Source organism: Pogona vitticeps, chromosome 14 (genome assembly GCF_051106095.1).
Source record: "Pogona vitticeps strain Pit_001003342236 chromosome 14, PviZW2.1, whole genome shotgun sequence".
In the NCBI taxonomy this organism is placed as follows: Eukaryota; Metazoa; Chordata; class Lepidosauria; order Squamata; family Agamidae; genus Pogona; species Pogona vitticeps.
Genome location: NC_135796.1, coordinates 10,084,839 through 10,106,163, shown reverse-complemented (window position 1 = coordinate 10,106,163; position 21,325 = coordinate 10,084,839). Strand labels below are relative to the sequence as shown.

Genomic DNA, 21,325 nt, shown 5'->3' with positions numbered 1-21,325 from the left:
TTAGCAAAAAGGTTGGAAATGAATGCAGAGTCTCATCAGAGAACAACATTATTTATTCACTCTGTGTGGGCTGACTAATCTTATGGCTTCTGACAGCAATTCGTATCAATGTCAAGTTCCATTTTTAAACAACTGACTCTTACTCCTTGCAAGCGCATGAGGTTCATCCATGCCTTTGGAGTCCTTTTGTAGAGGGAAAGAAGAGAAATGGAGGGTCAATTTGCGTTATCCTTAATTGTTTGCCAGATCTGCGACCAGCATCAATAGGTGCTCACGACCCATCCAGGAGACTGAGATTTCCTAGAAAAGGCCCCAGAGTCACAAAAGAAGTGCAGCTTCGTATGTGTTACAAATGTGAACCTAAAGCCCTGGGTCCTTCTTTTGAAGAGATATATACAAAGTAAATAGATTTGTGTGTGTGTGTGTGTGTGTGTGTGTGTGTGTGTGTGTGTGTGTGTGTGCGCGTGCGTGCGCGCGTGCGTGCGTGTGCGTGCATGCATGCGTGTGTGCATGTGTGCGTGCGTATGTCTGTAATGAAGTGTTAGCTCTTCTAACCCTTTGAGAATTCACTTGTTTAACAGTGATGTGTGGAGAGCTTTGGGGGGGATTTTCAGTATATTTCATGTAACATGGAATCCAGAGTGAAGTACGTTTAAAGTTTTGTATGGAAGCTAAAGGGCAGAAGAAAGATCCGCTTCGTTCCCATGGATCTGTCTTCTCCCTTTTTCCCATCTGGCAGTCACAATTTCCTGCCCGTAACCTGTCCACCCCGTGGATGGACCAGCACATCGCTCTTTGGATCCCAACTGCTTTGCATCATGGATTTTGGAGTTCCTATATATGCGTGTTGACAACTAGGTTGTGAGATGAGCTAAGACGCCTCTATTATTTTAATTTATCTAGGAGACAAGTATGGCAATGACTTCCAAGAGAGGTCTATTTTGGTTGCTCATCAGAATACCCATGGATAAATTCAGGAAGAGATTTTAGACCAGTTTGGGTTGCCCTTTGGATCCAGGTATTCTGAACTGACCTCAGTGACTCCTCCTGTTATGGTTGTGCTTTCATGTCTTGTCCAGAAGTACAAAAATTGGAAAAGATGTTTTATAGACTGCAACTGCCCTGGTATGCAATCTATCATGGGCCTTAGCAGGAGTTGGAAAGTCCATTGTAGAAATTCACCTTTGCTAGCCTCCCAAATGGTGCAACGGCCTGGACTGCATCTCAAAATGGGGGATGAGGTTGGTCCTTAGCAGATTCCCCTCCTTTCTTGGAGTAGGGAGTCCTCTTGACTGCTCAACTCTGGGCTACCTTTGGCCTTTCTCCAAACAGAAGAGGTAGGAAGCATTTATCCTTGAGACACAGGTGTGCCTATCACAACAGGTGAGACGCATGGTGGGCCTAAAGACATGGCTTTCTTCATTCTTCTCCACCCCATAGCTTAGCTTAAGGTGTAGGGCTGTTTGTTGTGAACACAGAAGCTAGAACTCTAAGATCTGACTTTTCATTCTCTGCTTGTAAACTCCTTGGAACCATATTTGTCTTGCAGCTCTATAGGGCAGGAAAAAAGGATGCTGGAGGAGAGGGGCGTTTGTTCTACTCTGAGAGGACACATATTTGGGGAGAGGCAGAAGGTAAATGTGTCCATGTCCCTTAAAGTGTAGTGCATTGCGCAACCTCTCTCTGAATCTTGTGGGGAATTTTGAAGGGCCCGGTCTCTTTCTTTTAGAATGCAAAGTTCACATTAAAGTTTGAATCCCTCCCCTTTGTGTCATTCGGCAAACGTTCAGGGTAGTTTTTGCTTGTACCTCCACTATGTGGCAAACATTAAAGTTCCTCTGGCTTGATCCCACAAGATTCCAGGTCTAATCTTAGGTTCTTCATCCCTTGAGAAAGAAGTCACACCGATGAAATGCATCAAATTTTATTAATGTGCTCACAAGTTCAGGGACTCACCTCCAGAGAATCTTCCCAGGAGGTGGGGGGCTACAGAGATGGAGGTGGGAGGTGGGGATGGAACTACACGGGGCAGAAATCAGCCTTGATGGGCTGTAGCAGCATTTGGAAAGGACCGGGGGTTATATATGGCTGAGGGGAGGAAGCCCTCTTTCTGCCCAGGCGAGGGAGACTCGAGGGCCACCTCTGAGCTATCCAACGTTTATGGAGACTCGGATTTCTTCACCACTTGCTCGAAGGTCTTCCCCTCGTGCGTCACTATGCAAGCGTACGTCTCATGGCTGTCCCATTCTGACTTACTCAGAGTTAGGTAACTGCTGGCTCCAAACATGTCACCTTGTTTATTGGGCTGAGTTGTTGTCACTCCTGAGGAGATGGTTTTCCCATCAGCCTGCCAGTTGACTTCGATGGAACTTGGGTAATAGTCGTTTATGAGACATACGAGGGTGGCTTTGTTCCCTGTTTCAACCTCTACCTGTCTTGGAGTGATGAGCAGCACTTTAGGCTCTACAGGTGGCTGACCTGAAAGAGAAGAAGCATTTTCTTTAATGTTTTGATGAAATCAAGGTCAGATCATGAATGAGGGAAGTATAGTTGTATCTCCCCAACATTTCAAGGCTGTGGCATGTAGTCATGAGGTGCTTATTGGTGAAAGAATGAAGTGCCTCTATTGAAGATTAGTATCTCATGAGTTTTCAGAAAATGGCCGTTGTACCGCCATCTGGAGCAGAAAACCTATTATATCTTTAGGTGTTCTGCTCCACATCATACCCACTAATGGACAAATTATCCAGAGTCAAGGCAAGAAAGGTTGACACTGAATGTTATACAAAATCCAGAGAGAGGAGAGACCAGACAAGAAGCCTCATGAAGGCTGAAAGCTGAGGTGTGTTGAGTGAAGGTGGAGACACGTTCTGTGTAAAACAGAATTATTACAACCTCCTCTATGCCATGGAAACCCTCCAGAAATTCAGCCTGTTGTCCTCACAGAATTTTTCGCGCAGCTTTTTGTTCTGCACTCAAGGAAGCTAGAATTCATTCTGTGAAGTATCAAAAACCATCTCCCTCAGAAAACTCTTTCCTCCATTTGGGTCTCACTTTGGAACGGTTTAACATTAGAGCTCTTTTTAGAAGAACGCTTTTGAGAGCAAATTCTTTTAATGAAGTGAGATCCATCAGAATTAGGGCAAACTTCTGATCCTTAAAAAGGGGGGTTAGAGTGAAGCTTTGCTAGGCCCTTTTCATAATCATAGCATTGATATCTTCATTTTTTTTTGTGCTTTGGAAATGTATTTTTTTTGTGCTGCCTTGAAGGCCTTCTTTGGGGGAATGGCAGCATATGCCATCATCAGCATCGTCCTCATCTTAGAACTTCAGATCTGGAAGAGACCACATGGAACGTGGAGTCCAAACCCTGCGGAGAAAGGCCCATGGGGAATCGGAGTCCCCTCCTTTGGCTCCTCTACCAGACACTTCAATCTCTGACCTATCTAGCATTTCTTATTAATAACAAGAATTGAAACAAACAAACAAATAACCCAAAACACAATATGTAACACTGGACATTTCCCTTCCTGCCTTTAGCATATCAGACCGTAGGCAGAGAGTTATTCTGGGAAGAAGACCACGTTAATTCCAAGCACGTGTCTATGACTGCTCCTCCACTCCCTCACCCAACTCCAGTCCACCAAATTTGGTCTGGATCGGCTGCGGTAGACAATGTTCCTCCAGCTCCTGTTTTGATCAGAAGGCAGCCACACTGACAGGTTCAAGGAAATGGGCGGAAGAGATCTTCCCCTCTCTAGGACGGAGGAAGTGTCCATCCTGGGAGCCTTGCCTCGCCTGTGTTCCCAGGTAGGAGGAGACATGCACTGGCTGTCACTTCCAGTGGAGAATTCAGACTGGGTTCGTGAGGCAAATCTCGAGATTCTAGACAGGAAATGGCCCCTAGGGTGGACATGCGTGACAGGGAGTGATTTTATCCAACCCCTTATTATTGTGAAGAAATACTCTGAAACTCTTAATTCAAGTTTAGATGATCTTTGTAGCTACCCTGATCTCTATTTTGATTTGGGTCAGGTCTTCTCAACCAATGAAATGGATTTCATTGTCAAGCATGGAAGCCACTATGAAATAACTCCTCCTTGCCCAAGACTGAGAACCGCTGACCTTCTGTAACCAATCCTGCCAAGAGTCTTAGGACATCCAGAACTTGGGAAAGTTACTTCTTTGAAGTGTAGCTTCTGCCCAAACCTGTTGAGCTCCTCTGTTTGCTGACAGGTGGTGTTTCTGGATGTTCTACTTCAAAAAAAGTAACTTTCCCAAGCTCTAGTGACAGCTTGAAGACTGTTTATCTAGTCTGTAGACACTGATGGGCATTGAAATCTTTCAAGTGAGTCTCCTGATTGATCTGGCTACAAATTCCCATCAAAAAGAGAAACTCCTAGGAAGTAACTTGACATTGTCAGAAGTGTTGCTATTTGGTCTTCATGCATCTGTGTAAGGACATGGACAATGCCTGACCTGCATGCTGGTGGAGATGTATCTCAAAAATGTATAGCCTCCATTCTGTCAGTCCCTGAATAGCTGAATGTTATATATCAATTGATACCTTTTTTAAAAAAATGTCCCAGTGCAGGTCAAAGCTTTCTGTGAAGGGCTTGCATGCACAATAAATCCCCAGGACATTTTGTCTAGAATTATATTGCTGATCCAAGGCTTGGTAGGGAAATTTGCTCATCATCCTTCTGAGCAAATTGCTAGAGGGCTCTCATTGCATAACCCATCTGGGTTTGTCCCTTCGGAACTGAACTAGTACCCATTAGAAATCAAGAAGTCTTACAGGATTTCTCTTATGCAAGTGGAAGTTGGCAGTAAGATACTAGCCTGCTTTATTAAATTACTAAACATTAAAGCAGGGGCAGTCCCATTGTCCGTTCTACTTCTACTTTGAATTGGGTCTACAGTAAGTGAATTGGGTCTATACTAAGAGATTCTTAGAGGGGAAAAATGGAACTCAGCAAGAATTATTTTCATAAGAAAATCATCATCATCATCATCATCATCATTATCATAATCATAGGCATCCTTCAGTCTCAAGAGGCTATGGTAACGTGCTCTGTATGCAGGACTTTGACGCTGTATGTGAAGCTGGAGTGTCCTCTCCAGAGCACGAAGCCTCGGTAAAATAATATGGAAGATAGGCTGTTACCCAAGCAGCAAATCCCCTCTCTCCACATTGCTGAAATAGTCCAGTGGAAAGGCAAGAGCCAATACAAGTGGTTCCAGCGATGTTGCAGGAGTTCCCAGAGTGACACAAACTGCCTCCAGGACTCCAGTTCTGGATTTTGCCTCCAGGTTAACTCCTGAAGCCTTTTCCAGAAGCCACTAGAATGCCCTTGATTTCTGTCTGACTGTTATCAACAATTCTATCTGGAACCACCTCTGAGGAGGAATTACATTATATATGACTCATTGAATACCTGGAACTTCCAATGGTGTTGACCTATTGTGCTACATCCATTTAACAGGTCTACTCTAAAGGAGAGTTACAGCTGGACCTCTCCCATTATCTTTAACATTCAAATAAAATATAGAGGTTCTCTTTAATTTGAAGCACATTGTTTGGCTGTAGTTGATCTGGATTGCGAAGTTATAAAGCTAGAGAGTTCTTCATTGTATATACATTTGATTGACATCCCAGATGAGAAATCAGACCCAAACCTCATAGGACTAGAGTTTCCAGTCTCTCCCAGTTGAAGTCAAGTCTAGTTCTCCAGCAAGTGGGCAGGGTGTAGATCCACAACTGTGTTGCTTTAACATGCAGATATTACAATGACATTTACTGAAATTCTGATCCCTTGATATATTTCCCCGTCTCACAGTAAAGGTCCTGCAAGAATCTGAGTCTGTTTCTAGACAGATTTTCACACGTTATCTCATGGACCCAAATCAAAAGAGCCACCCAGAGTGGTTGATTGACCGGATGGGTGAAATATAATATAATATAAAATAAACAAACAAACAAACAGACAGACAGACAGACAGACAGACAGACAGACAGGTAGGTAGGTCGGTAGGTCGGTAGGTCGGTAGGTCGGTAGATGACAGACCGACCGACCGACCGACCGACCGACCGACCGACCGACCGACCGACCGACCGACCGACCGACCGACCGACCGACCGATCGATCGATCGATCGATTGATCGATCGATCGATCGATCGATCGATAGATAGATAGATAGATAAGGTTTCCAACATGGGGATGGGAAGTGAAAAGGCAAATTTAAACATCCAGGCTGACTATGCTTAGAAATCCATTTTTTTATTAAAGATCCCATGCAGATAGTAGATGGAAGGGGGAAAATTAAGTTATTTTCAAAGAAACAGAAAAGGAGGTGATATGTGTAGTGACTTACCAGTGACAGTCAAAAGGGTTCCTTCTCCATAGACGAACCACCGTGATACGCTGCAATACAAAAACCTCCTACCTTTGATAGCAGAGAAGACTGGTCCACACCAATCCTACGAAGAGGCGAGTGTGCATGTGGATCATTCTTTTGATAGACAGTGTCCATTAGCAAAAAGGTTGGAAATGAATGCAGAGTCTAATCAGAGAACAACACTATTTATTCACTGGGTGGGCTGACTAATCTTATGGCTTCTGACAGCAATTCGTATCAATGTCAAGTTCCATTTTTAAATAACTGACTCTTACAGATGCTGAACAGGCATCAATGGCTGGTCATGGTCCATCCAGAAGACTGAAAGTTCTTACAAAAGGCCCCAGAGTCACAAAAGAAGTTCAGCTTTGTATGTGTTACAATTGTGAACCCTGAAGCCTTGGGTCCTTCTTTTGAAGAGATATATACACAGTAAATAGATGTGTGTGTGTCTGTGTCTGTCTGTCTGTCTGTCTGTCTGTGTGTAATGAAGTGTGAGCTCTTCTCTTAACCCTTTGAGAAGTCAGTTGTTTAACAGTGACTGTGTGGAGAGCTTTGGAGGGGTTTTCAGTATATTTCATGTAACATGGAATCCAGAGTGAAATATGTTTAAAGTTTTGTATGGAAGCTAAAGGGCAGAAGAAAGATCGATTTTGTTCCCGTGGATCTGTCTTCTCCCTTTTTCCATCTGGCAGTGATCGTTTCCTGCCCTTAACCTCTCCACCCCGTGGATGGACCAGCAGATCGCTCTTTGGATCCCAACTGCTTTGCATCCTGGATTTTGTAGTTCCTATAGATCAGTGGTACCCCAACTTTGGGCCTCCAGATGTTCTTGGACTACAACTCCCAGAAGCATTCACCAGCACTTCTGCTGGCCAGGATTTCTGGGAGTTGAAGTCCAAGAACATCTGGAGGCCCAAGGTTGGGGGCCACTGCTATAGCTGCATGTTGACAACTAGGTTGTGAGATGAGCTAAGACTCCTCTATTATTTTAATTTATCTAGGAGACAAGTAGTGCAATGACTTCCAAGAGAGGTCTGTTTGGGTTGCTCATCGGAATACCCATGGATAATTTCAGGAAGAGATTTTAGACCAGTTTGGTTTGCCCTTTCGAGCCAGATATTCTGAACGGATCTCAATGACCTACGAGCAATGATTCCTCCTGTTATGGTTGTACTTTCATGTTTGTTCCCCAGAAAAACAAAAATTGGAAAAGATGTTTTATAGACTGCAACTGCCCTGATATACAATCTATCATGGGCCTTAGCAGGAGTTGGAAAGTCCATTGTAGAAATTCACCTTTGCTAGCTTCCCAAATGGTGCAATGGCCTGGACTGCATCTCAAGGCCAAATTGGGGGATGGGGTGGTCCTTAGCAGATTCCCTTCCTGTCTTGGAGTAGGGAGTCCTATGGACTGCTCAACTTGGGGCTACTTTTGGCCTTTCTCAAAACACAACAGGGAGGAAGTATTTATCCTTGTGACACGGGTATAATGCATGGTAGGCCTAAACACACGGTGGTCATCATACTGTTCATTGCAACTCCATGGCTTGGCTTAAGGTGTAGAGCTGTTTGTTGTGAGCAAAGAAGGTAGAACTCCAGGATCTGATTTTTCATACTCTGCTTGGAAACTCCTTGGAACCATATTTGACTTGTAGCTCTATAAGGCAGGAAAGAGGAAACAGAATGCTGGAGGAGAGGGGCGTTTGTTCTGATCCGAGAGTACTCTTATATTTGGGGAGAGGCAGAAGCGATAGGCTGGTGTCTGTGTGCGTGTTGGTGGGCAAGCCAGGACAATCTGCAAGTCACTTGTTATAATGCAGAGTTTCAAGAAGGACATTGGCCCAAATCCGTAGCAAATTCCACTAGAGTTGGCCGCTGGAATCCATGAGGATTTGTTGAGTCAATTCCTCTGTAAATTCCATTGGTTCAAGTTAGTGCTAACTGTGTTTTCTTTGTTTAGTAAGTTGCAGTTAGAGCATTGCCCCTTTCTTTAAATGAAATTCTGAGTGGGCCCCCTTGGTAGGTTTTGCTAGAGGAGAGGACGAGTCCTCCTGATTCTTTGGCAAGGAGTATTTGTGAGTCAAGTATTTTCTGAGTCAAGGCACAGGTTCCTCCCCATCTCTTGTGGTATTCTGTTACCTTCCGGCTGGTCAAGTCAGTTGTAATTAATTGTGATTCGAATGTGGTTCTCCATGTATGTGAGATGCTGTTGGAGTGGTGTACCATTGCTAGCACAAAGTTTTGCTAGCATTCAGACCAAAAAGAAAAGGAAAATTAAATTTGATTCGGTCTTATCATTGGCAGTATTCTAACGGATCAGGCCCCACTCCCCAGCCCCAAAACTATTGAGGAATTGCTGAAGAGCCCATTGAAAATCATCAGGGACACAGCCTGATCCCAAATCCATCTTCTCATTTTTTCAAGGGAATGTTCAGTAATAAGAACCTCACCGATCTCTGTGTGAATGTGCGTGCAGGCTGCGGAATCCCTTTAAATATCCTTGGCTCTGGAGAGGCAACCAGTCTTTTTCAAATGGCATTAAGAAAGTCAACCAGGAATTGAACAGTTAAACTCCTAGTATGGGATTAAGCCCTGTGCACCTGAGTCCCTTGGTTTTGTACCTTCTATTAAAGCAAAACAGAAATGAAAACAAGAAGAAAGAAGTGGATAGTAATCCCATATTGTCTGAGAAACCACCTCTAGAACTATGAGGGTGCAAGAGATGTACAAGTGTTCACAGAGAAGTATCTTGACCAACAAACAGCACCAATGAAATGGATCAACATTTTATTAACGTGCCAACGATGGAAGCCAATATGGACAGAAAATTGAAGAGACAACAGGGGAGAAGGGGAAAGGAACTACACAATAGAAGAGGAGATGGGGAAAAGGAACTACATAGGAGAGAAATGTGCCTTTATGGATGAACCCGCATTAGGGTTTGGCCCATGAAGGAAGCATTATTCCTCCCTAGAGCCAGGCACAGGAGAGCCAAATCCGAGCTCTCCAACATTTATGGACACGTGGATGGCTTCACCACCTCCTCGAAGGTCTTCCCGTCATGCGTCACTATGCAGCTGTATCTCTGATGGTTTTCCCAGTCTGAGGGAGTGACGGTCAGGTAACTGGTGGCCATATACTTGTCACCTTGTTTGGTGGGCTCGCTGGTTTGCACTCCGGAGGAGATGGCTTTCCCATCAGCCTGCCAGTTGACTTGGACGGTCTTTGGGTGAAAGCCATCTACGAGACAGACCAAGGTGCCTTTGCCCTTGATCTTGATCTCTTCCTGAGATGGAGGGAAGAGATGCACTTTAGGCGGTGCAGGTGGCTGACCTGAAAGAGAAGAAAACATTTTCGGTAATGTTTAGCCAAAAACACTGACAGCTGATGGATTAGGAAAAGATCATTGAGTCTCCCCAAAATTTCAAGTCTGAGTTTATTATAGGCCACCTTTCTCCCAATAACCGTCCTATAAATTTGGGCCTTAGCTCAGAACATTTGGCTCCTATTTCAGAATATTAGAAAGATTTTCAGAGGATTTTTTTTTGGAAATCCAATTCTCTTCATGATCAGAGATACGTCAGAATTATGGCAAATTTCTGACCAAGCAGAATACAGTAAAGCATTGCAATACGGTATACTTTTATTTGTCCAAATGAAGGAAGCAGAAGAGGATGATGTGGCCAGATTCAAACCCAGGCACCGGAAAATAAGTCACACAAGTATAGGTCCACTTGGGAAGAGTTACTTTCTTAGACTACAACCCTCAGAATATTGCAGGCAGCATGGACCATGAAGAAGATATCCCAGCAGGGAAAGAACTTGGTTTACACCTCGGCAGATCCCGGATGCTGAAGTGATCTCTATCCCCTTGGACCTGTGACACTTTTAAGACTACGTACATTGTTCACTTGGGCTGAGTTTATCTAGGGTGAAAATGCATGAGAGGGTGCCATTTAATCAACCCATTCATTGGAGAGATGAAATATCCTGAAACTCTTCATTGAACCCATGTACATATTCTGCCCTCCCATTTAATTTTGTATTTCGAAACAATTAAACAGCATTCATTTGCAACCATGGAAGCCACCATGAAACAACCCCTACTTGGCCAAGTCTCAGAGGGCTCTTGATCGTCTCTCGCAAAGTATACCAAGCATCTGACAGGATCCAGAAGTTTGGAAAGTTCCTTTTTTTTGGACTGTTGCTTCTGCCCAAGCCAAGAAGGCTCTTTACTTTGCTGGCCAAGGGATTTTGGGAGTTACAGTTCAAAAAAAGGGAAGTATTCCAAGCTTTAGCCAGAGCTTCAAGGCTAAGAGGTTTAGTTACCCTCTAGTCAGTTATGACACCACAATGGATTCATTCGAGTTGGTTTCCTCACAGATCTGCCTAGGGAATCCCATCAAGACAAAAGACAGCAGCTCCGAAGCAGCGGCTTCCCACTGTCAGGCTGTCAGTTCATCTGGAGAGCTTCAGAAAGGGGTCTTTTGCAAGCCGGCCTGGAGTCTGGGATGGAAGCTGGTTCAGCTTTGGGGCCACCTGGTTCAGCCTTGGCAATTCTGCTCAGGGGCTCGTGAAGGATTTGGCCAAGGGGGGTTTCCCCAGCGATGCAAAGCACTGAACCCCCAAATGTTTGTACTCAGAATAAGGGTGCTGCCTCTCCACTACCTCCCTCCCACAATGTTCACCCGAGTTCGTTACCTCAATCGTCATTTTGGAGGAGAGGCATGTTAAGAGTTGTCTTTCATTTTTATAATAATAAGGAAGCAATCTAGCAAACAGACACCATCCACGGTAAATGAAAAAAAAAATCTCATGCTCCGAATAATCAAATGTGACATAATTATTAACTTTAATGTGACATAAAAATGGAGGGTCATTCCTCACCCTCCACTTTCATCTCTAAGGACCCGCAGTGGGAAGCAAGAGCTTGCATTCCCACCGTCCTCTTAGGAGGTGCACTTAAAGCAACAACCCCCAATCCGTTTCCACCAATGCAACCCCATTAACCACAGTAAGACAACTCAAAAGGATTGTGAATTGCTGCTTTTGTGTGACCTGAGAATATGGTGACCTAGGTTTCCCGTGTCCGATGGGAAACTTATGGGATGTCTGTACGGGGCAACACTGATCTTATCTCTGCAGGAAGAAGTTCCTTTTCCATGGGTTTGGATCCATCACCTCCCAAGCGATCCCTGGAGAGCCACTCAGTTCCTTGAGGTGGGCAAAAAAAGCCCATGGAAGAGGTCCCGCCAGAGGAGATCATGGCTGCAAACCGGCTGCTTAGGGCCGCGCGTCCCAACGAGAGTCGTCCCACGGAATCATCTGAACTTAGGGAGGAATGGGACTCACCCAGTTCCCCACTGATTCAATGGGCCTCCTCAAATCAAGACTTACTATGTGAAGTCACAGTACTTCAGCCAATGCAGAATGTACATTTGATTTCATTAATTAAATGAAGATGTTAACGTGCACCATCTGCAATTTCGTCATGCCTCTGTCACCAAACGTACTTTGCCAGGACAAGCTGTGTCCAAAACGCTGAGGATGAAGGAGTCCTTTGATTCATTGTTCTAACATTTAGCAAAAACAGATATATAAATCAGGGCCCAATTCTGATTCAGGGAGCAGGGCTGAGGGAGAATTCCTCCTCACGGCTTTTCTCCCCTCTATTTCCACCTCCATTTTGTTCCTGCTAAGGGCACTGGGGGGAAAGTAGAGGCAAACGTTTTCTGAAATGTCCCTCACAGGAGTTCAGGGCACATAGAAAACCTGGTTAGGAAAGACTTGCTTCATACGTGTCTCATTTTTTGTTACCATACTTGGAGAATGCAAAATCTTTCTTCCAGTGAAATGAAACACAAATATTACAGGCAATTACAGATGGATCTCATCAAGGTCAGTTCTCGAAGTGTAATGGATTATAGATTACAGCTTTCTGGTGTAAAGTGCAAAATGCACACCTTCTCCCTACGTTATCCCATGAAATCTTGGTAAAACAGAAGCTCTGTGTTCAGAAAGTGACTCCAAATTGCAAAGGACCTTCAACTGTTTTTTCCAAATACAACCTGGATCTTCATGTTTTAGTTTTTTTTAAAAAGTAGTTTGAGAGCCTTTCTTCCTTAGATTATCCAATGAAAAGTAAAAGGATCACATTATGGATTTCCTTACATTATTCCCATTAGAAGCCCAATTACAAAAAAAGTAGGCTTAGAATATTCAATTCAGTACAATTTAAAGTCATTTTCTGTCATATTTTTTTTCTTTAGCAGAAACGTTTTGCCCCAGTGTGAATTTGGCCGCCAAAGAGATAAGCAGAGAAAGCAAAGTTTTTGAAAAGAGAAAGAGGTAAATGTGCAAGTCTTTGAAAACCTTTTTTTTCATATTTTGGGGAAGAAGAGACATGTCAAATGGCACCAGAACATGTTCTGCTCAGGATTAAAAAGGGAAGTTCTTATTGTCCTAAATTCCAATAATGACCCTAAGTCAGCCTGAAGTCAGAGAAAGTAAAGAGAACCAAAAAGAGGGAAAATTGGTATATTCTTGCAGAGAATGAAAAGAATGTGATAAATTCAGTGACTTACCTGTGACAGTCAGAGCGGTTCCACCTCCGAACACCCTCCACAGTGACACAGACCTGGACAAAAACCTGCCCCATGTTCAAAGCAGGGGATGATCACAGATGTTGATTCCACATAGGATGAGAGATTGGCTGTAGGATGGCAACTGGTGCTCTCCCCAGGATGAGACGTTTCCCTCTCCAAGCCAGCTGAAGTCCATGATGATTTTTGTGGGGGTGAAAATGGTGTGTTTCTCTGGTTTAACTCTGGATTTAGAAGTAGGTCCAGTTGACATTCAATCAACATCTCAGTTCCTTGGTCATAGTCCACCTTTTGATGGAGGACATGTGGAAAACCAGATTGTTTATTGATTATAACTTGAGTCAAAGAGGAGACTTTGAGGAGTGCAAAGGGCTCACCCGATCTAGCAAGATATTGAATGCAGGTGATGCTTCTATAGAAGAGTTGTGACAGGTGACATTGCAGGCACAAGAGCTTTGCTTATGCTCAGATTGTTTCTGAGAAATCAAAAGAAATGCACTGGGCCATTCCTTGTTTTGTACAAACATGGACTCCCTTATTAGCTGATGGCCTCATGTCCCAACTCTTAGAGAAATCCTCTAAAACAGTGGTCCCCAACCTTGGGCCTCCATATATTCTTGGACTTCAACTGCCAGATATCTTGGCCAGTGGATGTGATGGTGAAGGCTTCTGGGAGTTGTAGTCCAAGAACATCTGGAGGCCCAAGGTTGGGACCCACTGCTCTAAAATACATTAAAATGGACACCTTGACCTGTGTTTAGATAGCCATTTTGGAATTTCAATGAAAAGATTCCATTGGGAGAAATGTGTGCTTCCACTACAGCATCATTTCATATTTTGGAGTTTAGAGAGAAATGAACTTTTGTATGGTGTGGACCATGCATTCTTTTTTCTCCTGTGCCCTTTTTCGGAAACCCTGGATATTTCTGTGCTGCATTAATTCTGATCACGATGGGACTGTTTGAGGGATCTCGTTTCCTATCTTGTCGTTCTGTGTTGCCCACCTGGTTCTGACTTAGGGCCACCCGAATTTCTAAAGGTATGTGAGATATTCAAGAACTGGCATGCTATTCTCAGCTCCAAATGAGTTCCCACAGGCTACTCGGACTTGAATCCAGATCTCTTGAGTTCCTGTTGAGCACTTTATCCGTTGTTCTATACTGGCTCTACTTACTCTGTCGTAGACAGCAAAACTAGGAAGGTGTTTGGTTTAACGTATGAGAAGACTGTCAAGAACTCCAATCCTAGTTTGGCCTCTCCATTGGAGGACCCATCTTTTCATAGTTCAATAGATTTCACCTGATCTCATGAGACTCAGATGAGTGATGTTTTTCTATGCAGATTGTAGGGCAGCCTATACATCGTTTATATTCTGATCTAGTGCCCAATGGAACAAGGCAAGAGAAAATTCTGCTAGACCTTCCTGTCACAACAGAGTAGCCATCTCAGCTGTAAAACATCACACAGTGGCCACCAGGTCACTCTGCAGTTTAATGTGGAGAGGTTCCCAAGGGCCTGCAGAGCTGAGGGACCAGCTAAGACTCTGTCCAGTGTTGTGTGAGGTTGATTTAGCTTTCTTTAAGAATGAATCCATTCAGGGAGGATAAATAAGTCAATGCTTCTTAGTCATTATAGTACCACATGTCTGTCATATGATATGATACGGAGCCTCCATATGAAGAGTATTATATGTAACATGATGCATGCTCTATGGCGGACTGATCACATCAGCACATCATCACAAATGATTTCCTTTCTCCATTAATCCTCAAGGGATGGAGGAGATTTATGGGATTAGAGCAAATGATTTATCTTGTCTGGTAGATGTAGAATCTTGAGAACGTTTTCTCATTGCAGAACCTCTATCCGAATCCTGTTGGGGAATTTTGAATGGCCTGTTTCTTTCTTTAACGTGCAAGAGATCACTTGAACACTTGAATCCCTCCCCTTTGTGTAGTTTGGTAACCATTCAGGGTAATTTTTCCTTGTAACTCTACTATGTGGCAAACACAAGTGGTCCTCCGGCTTGACCCCACAGGATTCCATCTCTAATCTTAGGTTCTTCATCCCTTGAGAAAGAAGTCACACCAATGAAATGTATCAAATTTTATTAATCTGCTCACAACCTCAGGGAGTCACCTACAGAGGATCTTCCCGGGGAGAGGGGATACAGAGATGGAGGTGGAGGTGGGGATGGAACCACAAGGGGCAGAAATCAGCCTTGATGGGCTGAAGCAGCATTTGGAAGAGATAGGGGGATATATATGGCTGAGGGGAGGAAGCCCTCTTTCTGTCCAGGTGAGGGAGACTTGAGGGCCACCTCTGAGCTCCCCAACATTTATGGACACTCGGATTTCTTCACCACTTGCTCGAAGGTCTTCCCATCGTGCGTCACTTTGCAAGCGTACGTCTCATGGCTGTCCCATTCTGACTTACTCAGAGTCAGGTAACTGGTGGCCACGTACTTGTCACCCTGTTTGGTGGATGGAGATGTTTGCACTCCCGAGGAGATGGCTTTCCCATCAGCCTGCCAGTTGACTTCGATGGTCTGTGGGTAAAACTCATCTACGAGACAGGCCAGGGTGGCTTTGTTCCTGCTCTCGATCTCTTGCTGAGACGGAGGGAAGAGATGCATTTTAGGCGGTACAGGTGGCTGACCTGGAACACCTGAAAGAGAAGAAGCGTTTTCTTTAATGTTTTGATGACATCATGGTCAGCTCATGGATGAGGGAAGCATAGTTGGATCTCCCCAACCTTTCAAGGCTGTGGCATGTAGTCATGAGCTGCCTGTTAGTGAAAGAATGAAGTATCTCTATGGAAGACTCGTATGCCATGCAGTTCTAGGTTTCAGAAAATGGCGGTTATACCTCTATCTGGAGCAGAAAACCTATTGTACATGTACAAATTATTTCATCAACGCAAGAAATGTTGATGCTGAACGTCATATGAAATCTAGGGACAGAAGAGATTAGACAAGAATATGAGTGTTGAAAGCTGAGGTGTGTTGAGTGAAGGTGGAGACATGTTCTGTGTAAAACAGAATGATCACGACTTCCTAGTCTATGTCATAGAAAACTCTTATTCTCCTTGTTTTTCTCACAGCTTTTTCTTTCTGCGATCTAGGAAGTTAGAATCCTTTACGTGAAGTATCAAAAGCGATTGCCCTAAGAAAACTCTTTTCTCCATTTGGATCTTCCTTCAGAAGAGTAGAACATTAGAGCTCTTTTTAGAAGAATGCTTTTGAAAGCAAATTCTCTTAATGAAGGGAGAGCCATCAGAATTAAGGTAAATTTCTGAACCTTAAAAAGGCGGGTTAGAGCGAAACTTTGCTAGGCACTTTTCAACTCATAGCATACATATCTTCATTTTTGTTCTGCTTTGGAAATGTATTTTTTTGTATGTGCTGCCTTGAATCCCTTCTTTGCGGGAATGGCTGCATGTCCCATCATCGCCACCGTCATCATCTTAGAACTGTAGTTCTGCAAGGGACCATATGGCAGATGAAGTCCAATCCCTTCGGAGGAAGCCCTGTGGGGAATCGAACTCCCATCTTGTGGCTCCTCAACCAGATACTTCACTTCCTGAGCTATCTGGCAGTTCTTATAAAAAACCAAAAAAAAAAATAAAAATTAAACACACACATAATAAAGAGCACTGGGCATTTCCCTTCCTGCCTTTATCATATCAGACCCTAGCAGAGAGTTATTCTGGGAAGAAGACCACGTTAATTCCAAGCACGTGTCTATGGCTGCTCCTCCACTCCCTCCCCCAACTCCAGTCCCCCAAATTTGGTCTGGATCAGCTGCGGTTGTCAATGTTCCTCCAGCTCCTGTTTTTATGAGAAGGCAGCCACACTGACAGGTTCAAGGAAATGGGCGGAAGAGATCTTCCCTTCTCTAGGACGGAGGAAGTGCCCATCCTGGGAGCCTTGCCTCGCCTGTGTTCCCAGGTAGGAGGAGAAGACATGCATTGGCTCACAGTTCCAGTGGAGAATTCAGACTTGGTTCCCGAGGCAAATCTCGAGATTCTAGACAGGAAATGGCCCCTAGGGTGGACATGTGTGACAGGGAGTGATTTTATCCAACCCCTTATTATTGTGAAGAAATACTCTGAAACTCTTAATTCAAGTTTAGATGATCTTTGTAGCTAAAATGATCTCTATTTTGATTTGGGGCATGTCTTCTCAACCAAAGAAATGGAGCTCATTGCCAACCATGGAAGCCACCATGAAATAACTCCTCCAAGACTGAGGACCACTGACCTTCTGTAGCCAATCCTGCCAAGAGTCTTAGGACATCCAGAACTTGGGAAAGTTACTCCTTTGAAGTGTAGCTTCAGCCCAACCCCTAGGGCTCCTCTGTTTGCGGATGGGTGGTGTCACTAGAAGTTCTAGTTCACAAAAGTAACTTTCCCAAGCTGTAGTGATAGCTAGAAGACTTTTTATTTAGCCTCTAGACACTGATGGGAGAATAAATTGTTTCTAGAAGGTCTCCTGATTGATCTGGCTATAAATTCCCATAAGAAAGAAAAAAAGAGCAGCTTGCAAGAAGTATTTAGGCATTGTCAGAGGTCCATCTGGGAGCTTGAGAAAGAGGTCTTTTGCAGTCCCACCTGGAGAAGCGCTAGACGAATGGAATTTGCAAGTTCCTGTTTGGCTTAATGGGTCCAGCCTAGTTAGGATAACCCATTGGATTTGGCCCATGGAAAGGACAGCTCCATTTCTACATAAAATATCATGCCATTTGGTCTTCATTCGTCTATGTAAGGACATGAGCATCTGCCCTGCATGCTGGAGGAGATGTATCTCAAAAATGTACAGTCTCCGGTCTGTCAGACCCTGAATAGCTGATTGTTACATATGCACTGATATCTTTTTAAGAAAAAGCCCCAATGCAGGCTAAAGCTTTCTGTTTCAGGCTTGCATGCACAATAAACCCCACTGCCTTAGGACATTTTTTCTAGAATTATATTGCTGATTCATGGCTTCGTAAGGAAATGTGCATTAGTTTTGCGAGCAAATTTCTAGACGGTGCTCAGAGCGTACCCCGTCTGGATGTGTCCCTTCAGAATGGAACCACTACTCATTAATGAGCAAAGATTTGCCACCAAGACTTACAGGATTTCTTACATAAGTGTAAATGGACACTAAGATTCTAGCCTGATTTATTAAGTTACTAAACATTAAAGCAGGGGCAGTACCATTATCCCTTCTACTTCATGCTAGTGAACTCTCTATCATGGTTCTTACTCCTAAGGACATGACATCTGACACTTAGTTTAGTGATGTCTCCTTACACAGTGGTATAATGGATCAGGTCCATATTGATTTATTTTTAGAGGGGTAAAATGCAGATCAGCGAAAAGTATATTAATAAAGGAATAAGCCATCAAATTTCCCTTGATTTCTGTCTGACTGTTATCAAGAATTATATCTGGAACCACTTCTGAGGAGGATTCATATTGTATATGACTCATTGAGTATCTGGAACTTCTAATCGTGTTACCCTCTCATGCTAAATCCATTTAACAGGTCTACTCTAATTGAGAGTTACAGTTGGACCTCTTCCATCCTCTTTAACGTTCAAAAACAATTTCAAAGTTCTTTTTAATTTGAACCACATTGTTTGGCTGTAGTTGATCTGGATTGCGAAGTTATAAAGCTAGAGAGTTCTTCGTTGTATATACATTTAGATGACATCCCGGAGGAGACATCAGACCAAAACCTCATAGGACTAGAGTTTCCAGTCTCTCCCAGTTGTAATCAAGTCTAGTCCTCCAGCAAGAGGATCCCGAACATTGGTTGCTTCCATAGATATTACAATGAAATTTACTTTTCTAATCCCTATATATGTTTCCCCGTCTCACAGTAAAGGTCCTGCAAGAATCTAAGTCTGGTTCTATTTTCATATATTATCTCATGGAGCCAAATCAAAAGAGCTTTCCAACATGGAGAGCGGAAGGGAGAAAGGAAATTTAAACATCCTGGCTGACTATGCTTAGAAATCCACTTCTTATTTAACGATCCTATGGAGATAGTAGATGGAAGACATCAAAGAAAGGGAAAACTGGGGGGAAATTAAGTTATTTTCAAAGAAACAGAAAAGTAGGTGATAAGTTTAGTGACTTACCAATGACAGTCAAACGGGTTCCTCGTCCAAACACGAACCACAGTGATGCACTACAGTACAAAAACCTGCTACCTTTCATAGCAGAGAAAACATGACCACACCGATCTTACAGAGAAGAGGGTGTGTATGTGGACTATTCTTTTGATAAATAATTTTCATTAGCAAAAAAAGGTTGGAACTGAATGCAGAGTCTAATCAGAGATATTCTGAACTGATGTAAATGTCCTACGAGCAATGATTCCTCCTGTTATGGCTGTACTTTCATCTTTGCTCCCCAGAAAAACAAAAATTGGAAGTTTTATAGACTGCAACTGCCCTGATATGCAATCTATCATGGGCCTTAGCAGGAGTTGGAAAGTCCAGTGTAGAAATTCACCTTTGCTAGCCTCCCAAATGGTGCAACAGCCTGGACTGCATCTCAAGGCCAAAATGGGGGCTGGTGCTGGTCCTTAGCAGATTCCCCTCCTTTCCTGGAGTAGGGAGTCCTCTTGACTGCTGGACCCGGGACTACCTTTGGTCTTTCTCCAAACAGAAGAGGTAGGAAGCATTTATCCTTGAGACACAGGTGTGCCTATCACAACAGGTGAGACGCAAGGTAGGCCTAAAGACATGGCGGTCTTCATTCTTCTCCACCCCATAACTTGGCTTAAGGTGTAGTGCCGTTTGTTGTGAGCACAGAAGCTAGAACTCTAAGATCTGACTTTTCGTACTCTGCTTGTAAACTCCTTGGAACCATATTTGTCTTGCAGCTCTATAGGGCAGGAAAAAGGATGCTGGAGGAGAGGGGCGTTTGTTCTACTCTGAGAGGACACATATTTGGGGAGAGGCAGAAGGTAAATGTGTCCATGTCCCTATAGTGTGGTGCATTGTGGAACCTCTCTCTGAATCTTGTGGGGAATTTTGAAGGGCCCGGTTTCTCTCTTTTAGAAAGCAAAGTTCACATTAAAGTTTGAATCCCTCCCCTTTGTGTCGTTCGGCAAACGTTCAGGGTAGTTTTCGCTTGTACCTCCACTGTGTGGCAAACATTAAAGGTCCTCTGGCTTGATCCCACAAGATTCCAGGTCTAATCTTAGGTTCTTCATCCCTTGAGAAAGAAGTCACACCGATGAAATGCATCAAATTTTATTAATGTGCTCACAAGTTCAGGGACTCACCTCCAGAGAATCTTCCCAGGAGGTGGGGGGCTACAGAGATGGAGGTGGGAGGTGGGGATGGAACTACACGGGGCCGAAATCAGCCTTGATGGGCTGTAGCAGCATTTGGAAAGGACCGGGGGTTATATATGGCTGAGGGGAGGAAGCCCTCTTTCTGCCCAGGCGAGGGAGACTCGAGGGCCACCTCTGAGCTATCCAACGTTTATGGAGACTCGGATTTCGTCAGCAATTCCTCGAAGATCTTCCCCTCGTGCGTCACTATGCAAGCGTACATCTCATGGCTGTCCCATTCTGACTTACTCAGAATCATGTAACTGCTGGCCCAAAACGTGTCACCCTGTTTCCTGGGCTGAGTTGTTGTCACTCCTGAGGAGATGGTTTTCCCATCAACCTGCCAGTAGACTTCAATGGAACCTGGGTGAAAGTCTTTTATGAGACATACGAGGGCGGCTTTGTTCTTTATTTCAAGCTGTACCTGAGACGGAGGGATGAGCTGCAGTTTAGGCTCTACAGGTGGCTGACCTGAAAGAGAAGAAGCATCTTCTTTAATGTTTTGGTGAAATCAAGGTCAGATCATGAATGAGGGAAGTATAGCTGAATATCCCCAACATTTCAAGGCTGTGGCATGTAGTCGTGAGGTGCTTATTGGTGACGCTGCATGTTATATGAAATCCAGAGAGAGGAGAGACCAGAAAGAAAGCTGAGATGTGTTGAGTGAAGGTGGAGGCATGTTCTGTGTAAAACAGAATGGTCACGATCTCCTCTATGCCATGGAAACCCTCCGGAAATTCAGCCTGTTGTCCTCACAGAATTTTTCGCGCAGCTTTTTGTTCTGCACTCAAGGAAGCTAGAATTCTTTCTGTGAAGTATCAAAAACTATCACCCTTACTTTCAAACGGTTGAATGTTAGAGCTCTTTTTAGAAGAATGCATTTGAAAGCAAATTCTTTTAATGAAGGGAATTAGGACATATTTCTGATCCTTAAAATGGTGGGTTAGAGTGAAGCTTTGCTAGGCCCTTTTCATATCATAGCATTTT

The 21,325-nt window shown here is 43.8% G+C and overlaps 1 protein-coding gene and 1 gene segment (V, D, J or C); both read right to left on the bottom strand.

Moving 5' to 3' along the window:
* Nucleotides 1-9,173: 9,173 nt before the first annotated feature.
* Nucleotides 9,174-21,325, bottom strand: part of LOC110070135 (immunoglobulin lambda-1 light chain-like) — a 261,296-nt gene continuing 249,144 nt past the window's right edge. The window contains exons 3-4 of the mRNA XM_078381663.1: nt 12,988-13,025; nt 9,174-9,736 (exon numbers count right to left, since the gene is read on the bottom strand). Of these exons, the coding sequence (XP_078237789.1) occupies nt 9,417-9,736; nt 12,988-13,025 (358 nt within the window). The 3' untranslated portion in view covers nt 9,174-9,416. The remainder of the gene's footprint in view (nt 9,737-12,987; nt 13,026-21,325) is intronic.
* Nucleotides 15,097-19,168, bottom strand: LOC144584776 (immunoglobulin lambda constant 6-like). The segment is given in 2 exon segments: nt 15,097-15,672; nt 19,134-19,168. A coding segment is annotated over 1 exon segment (297 nt).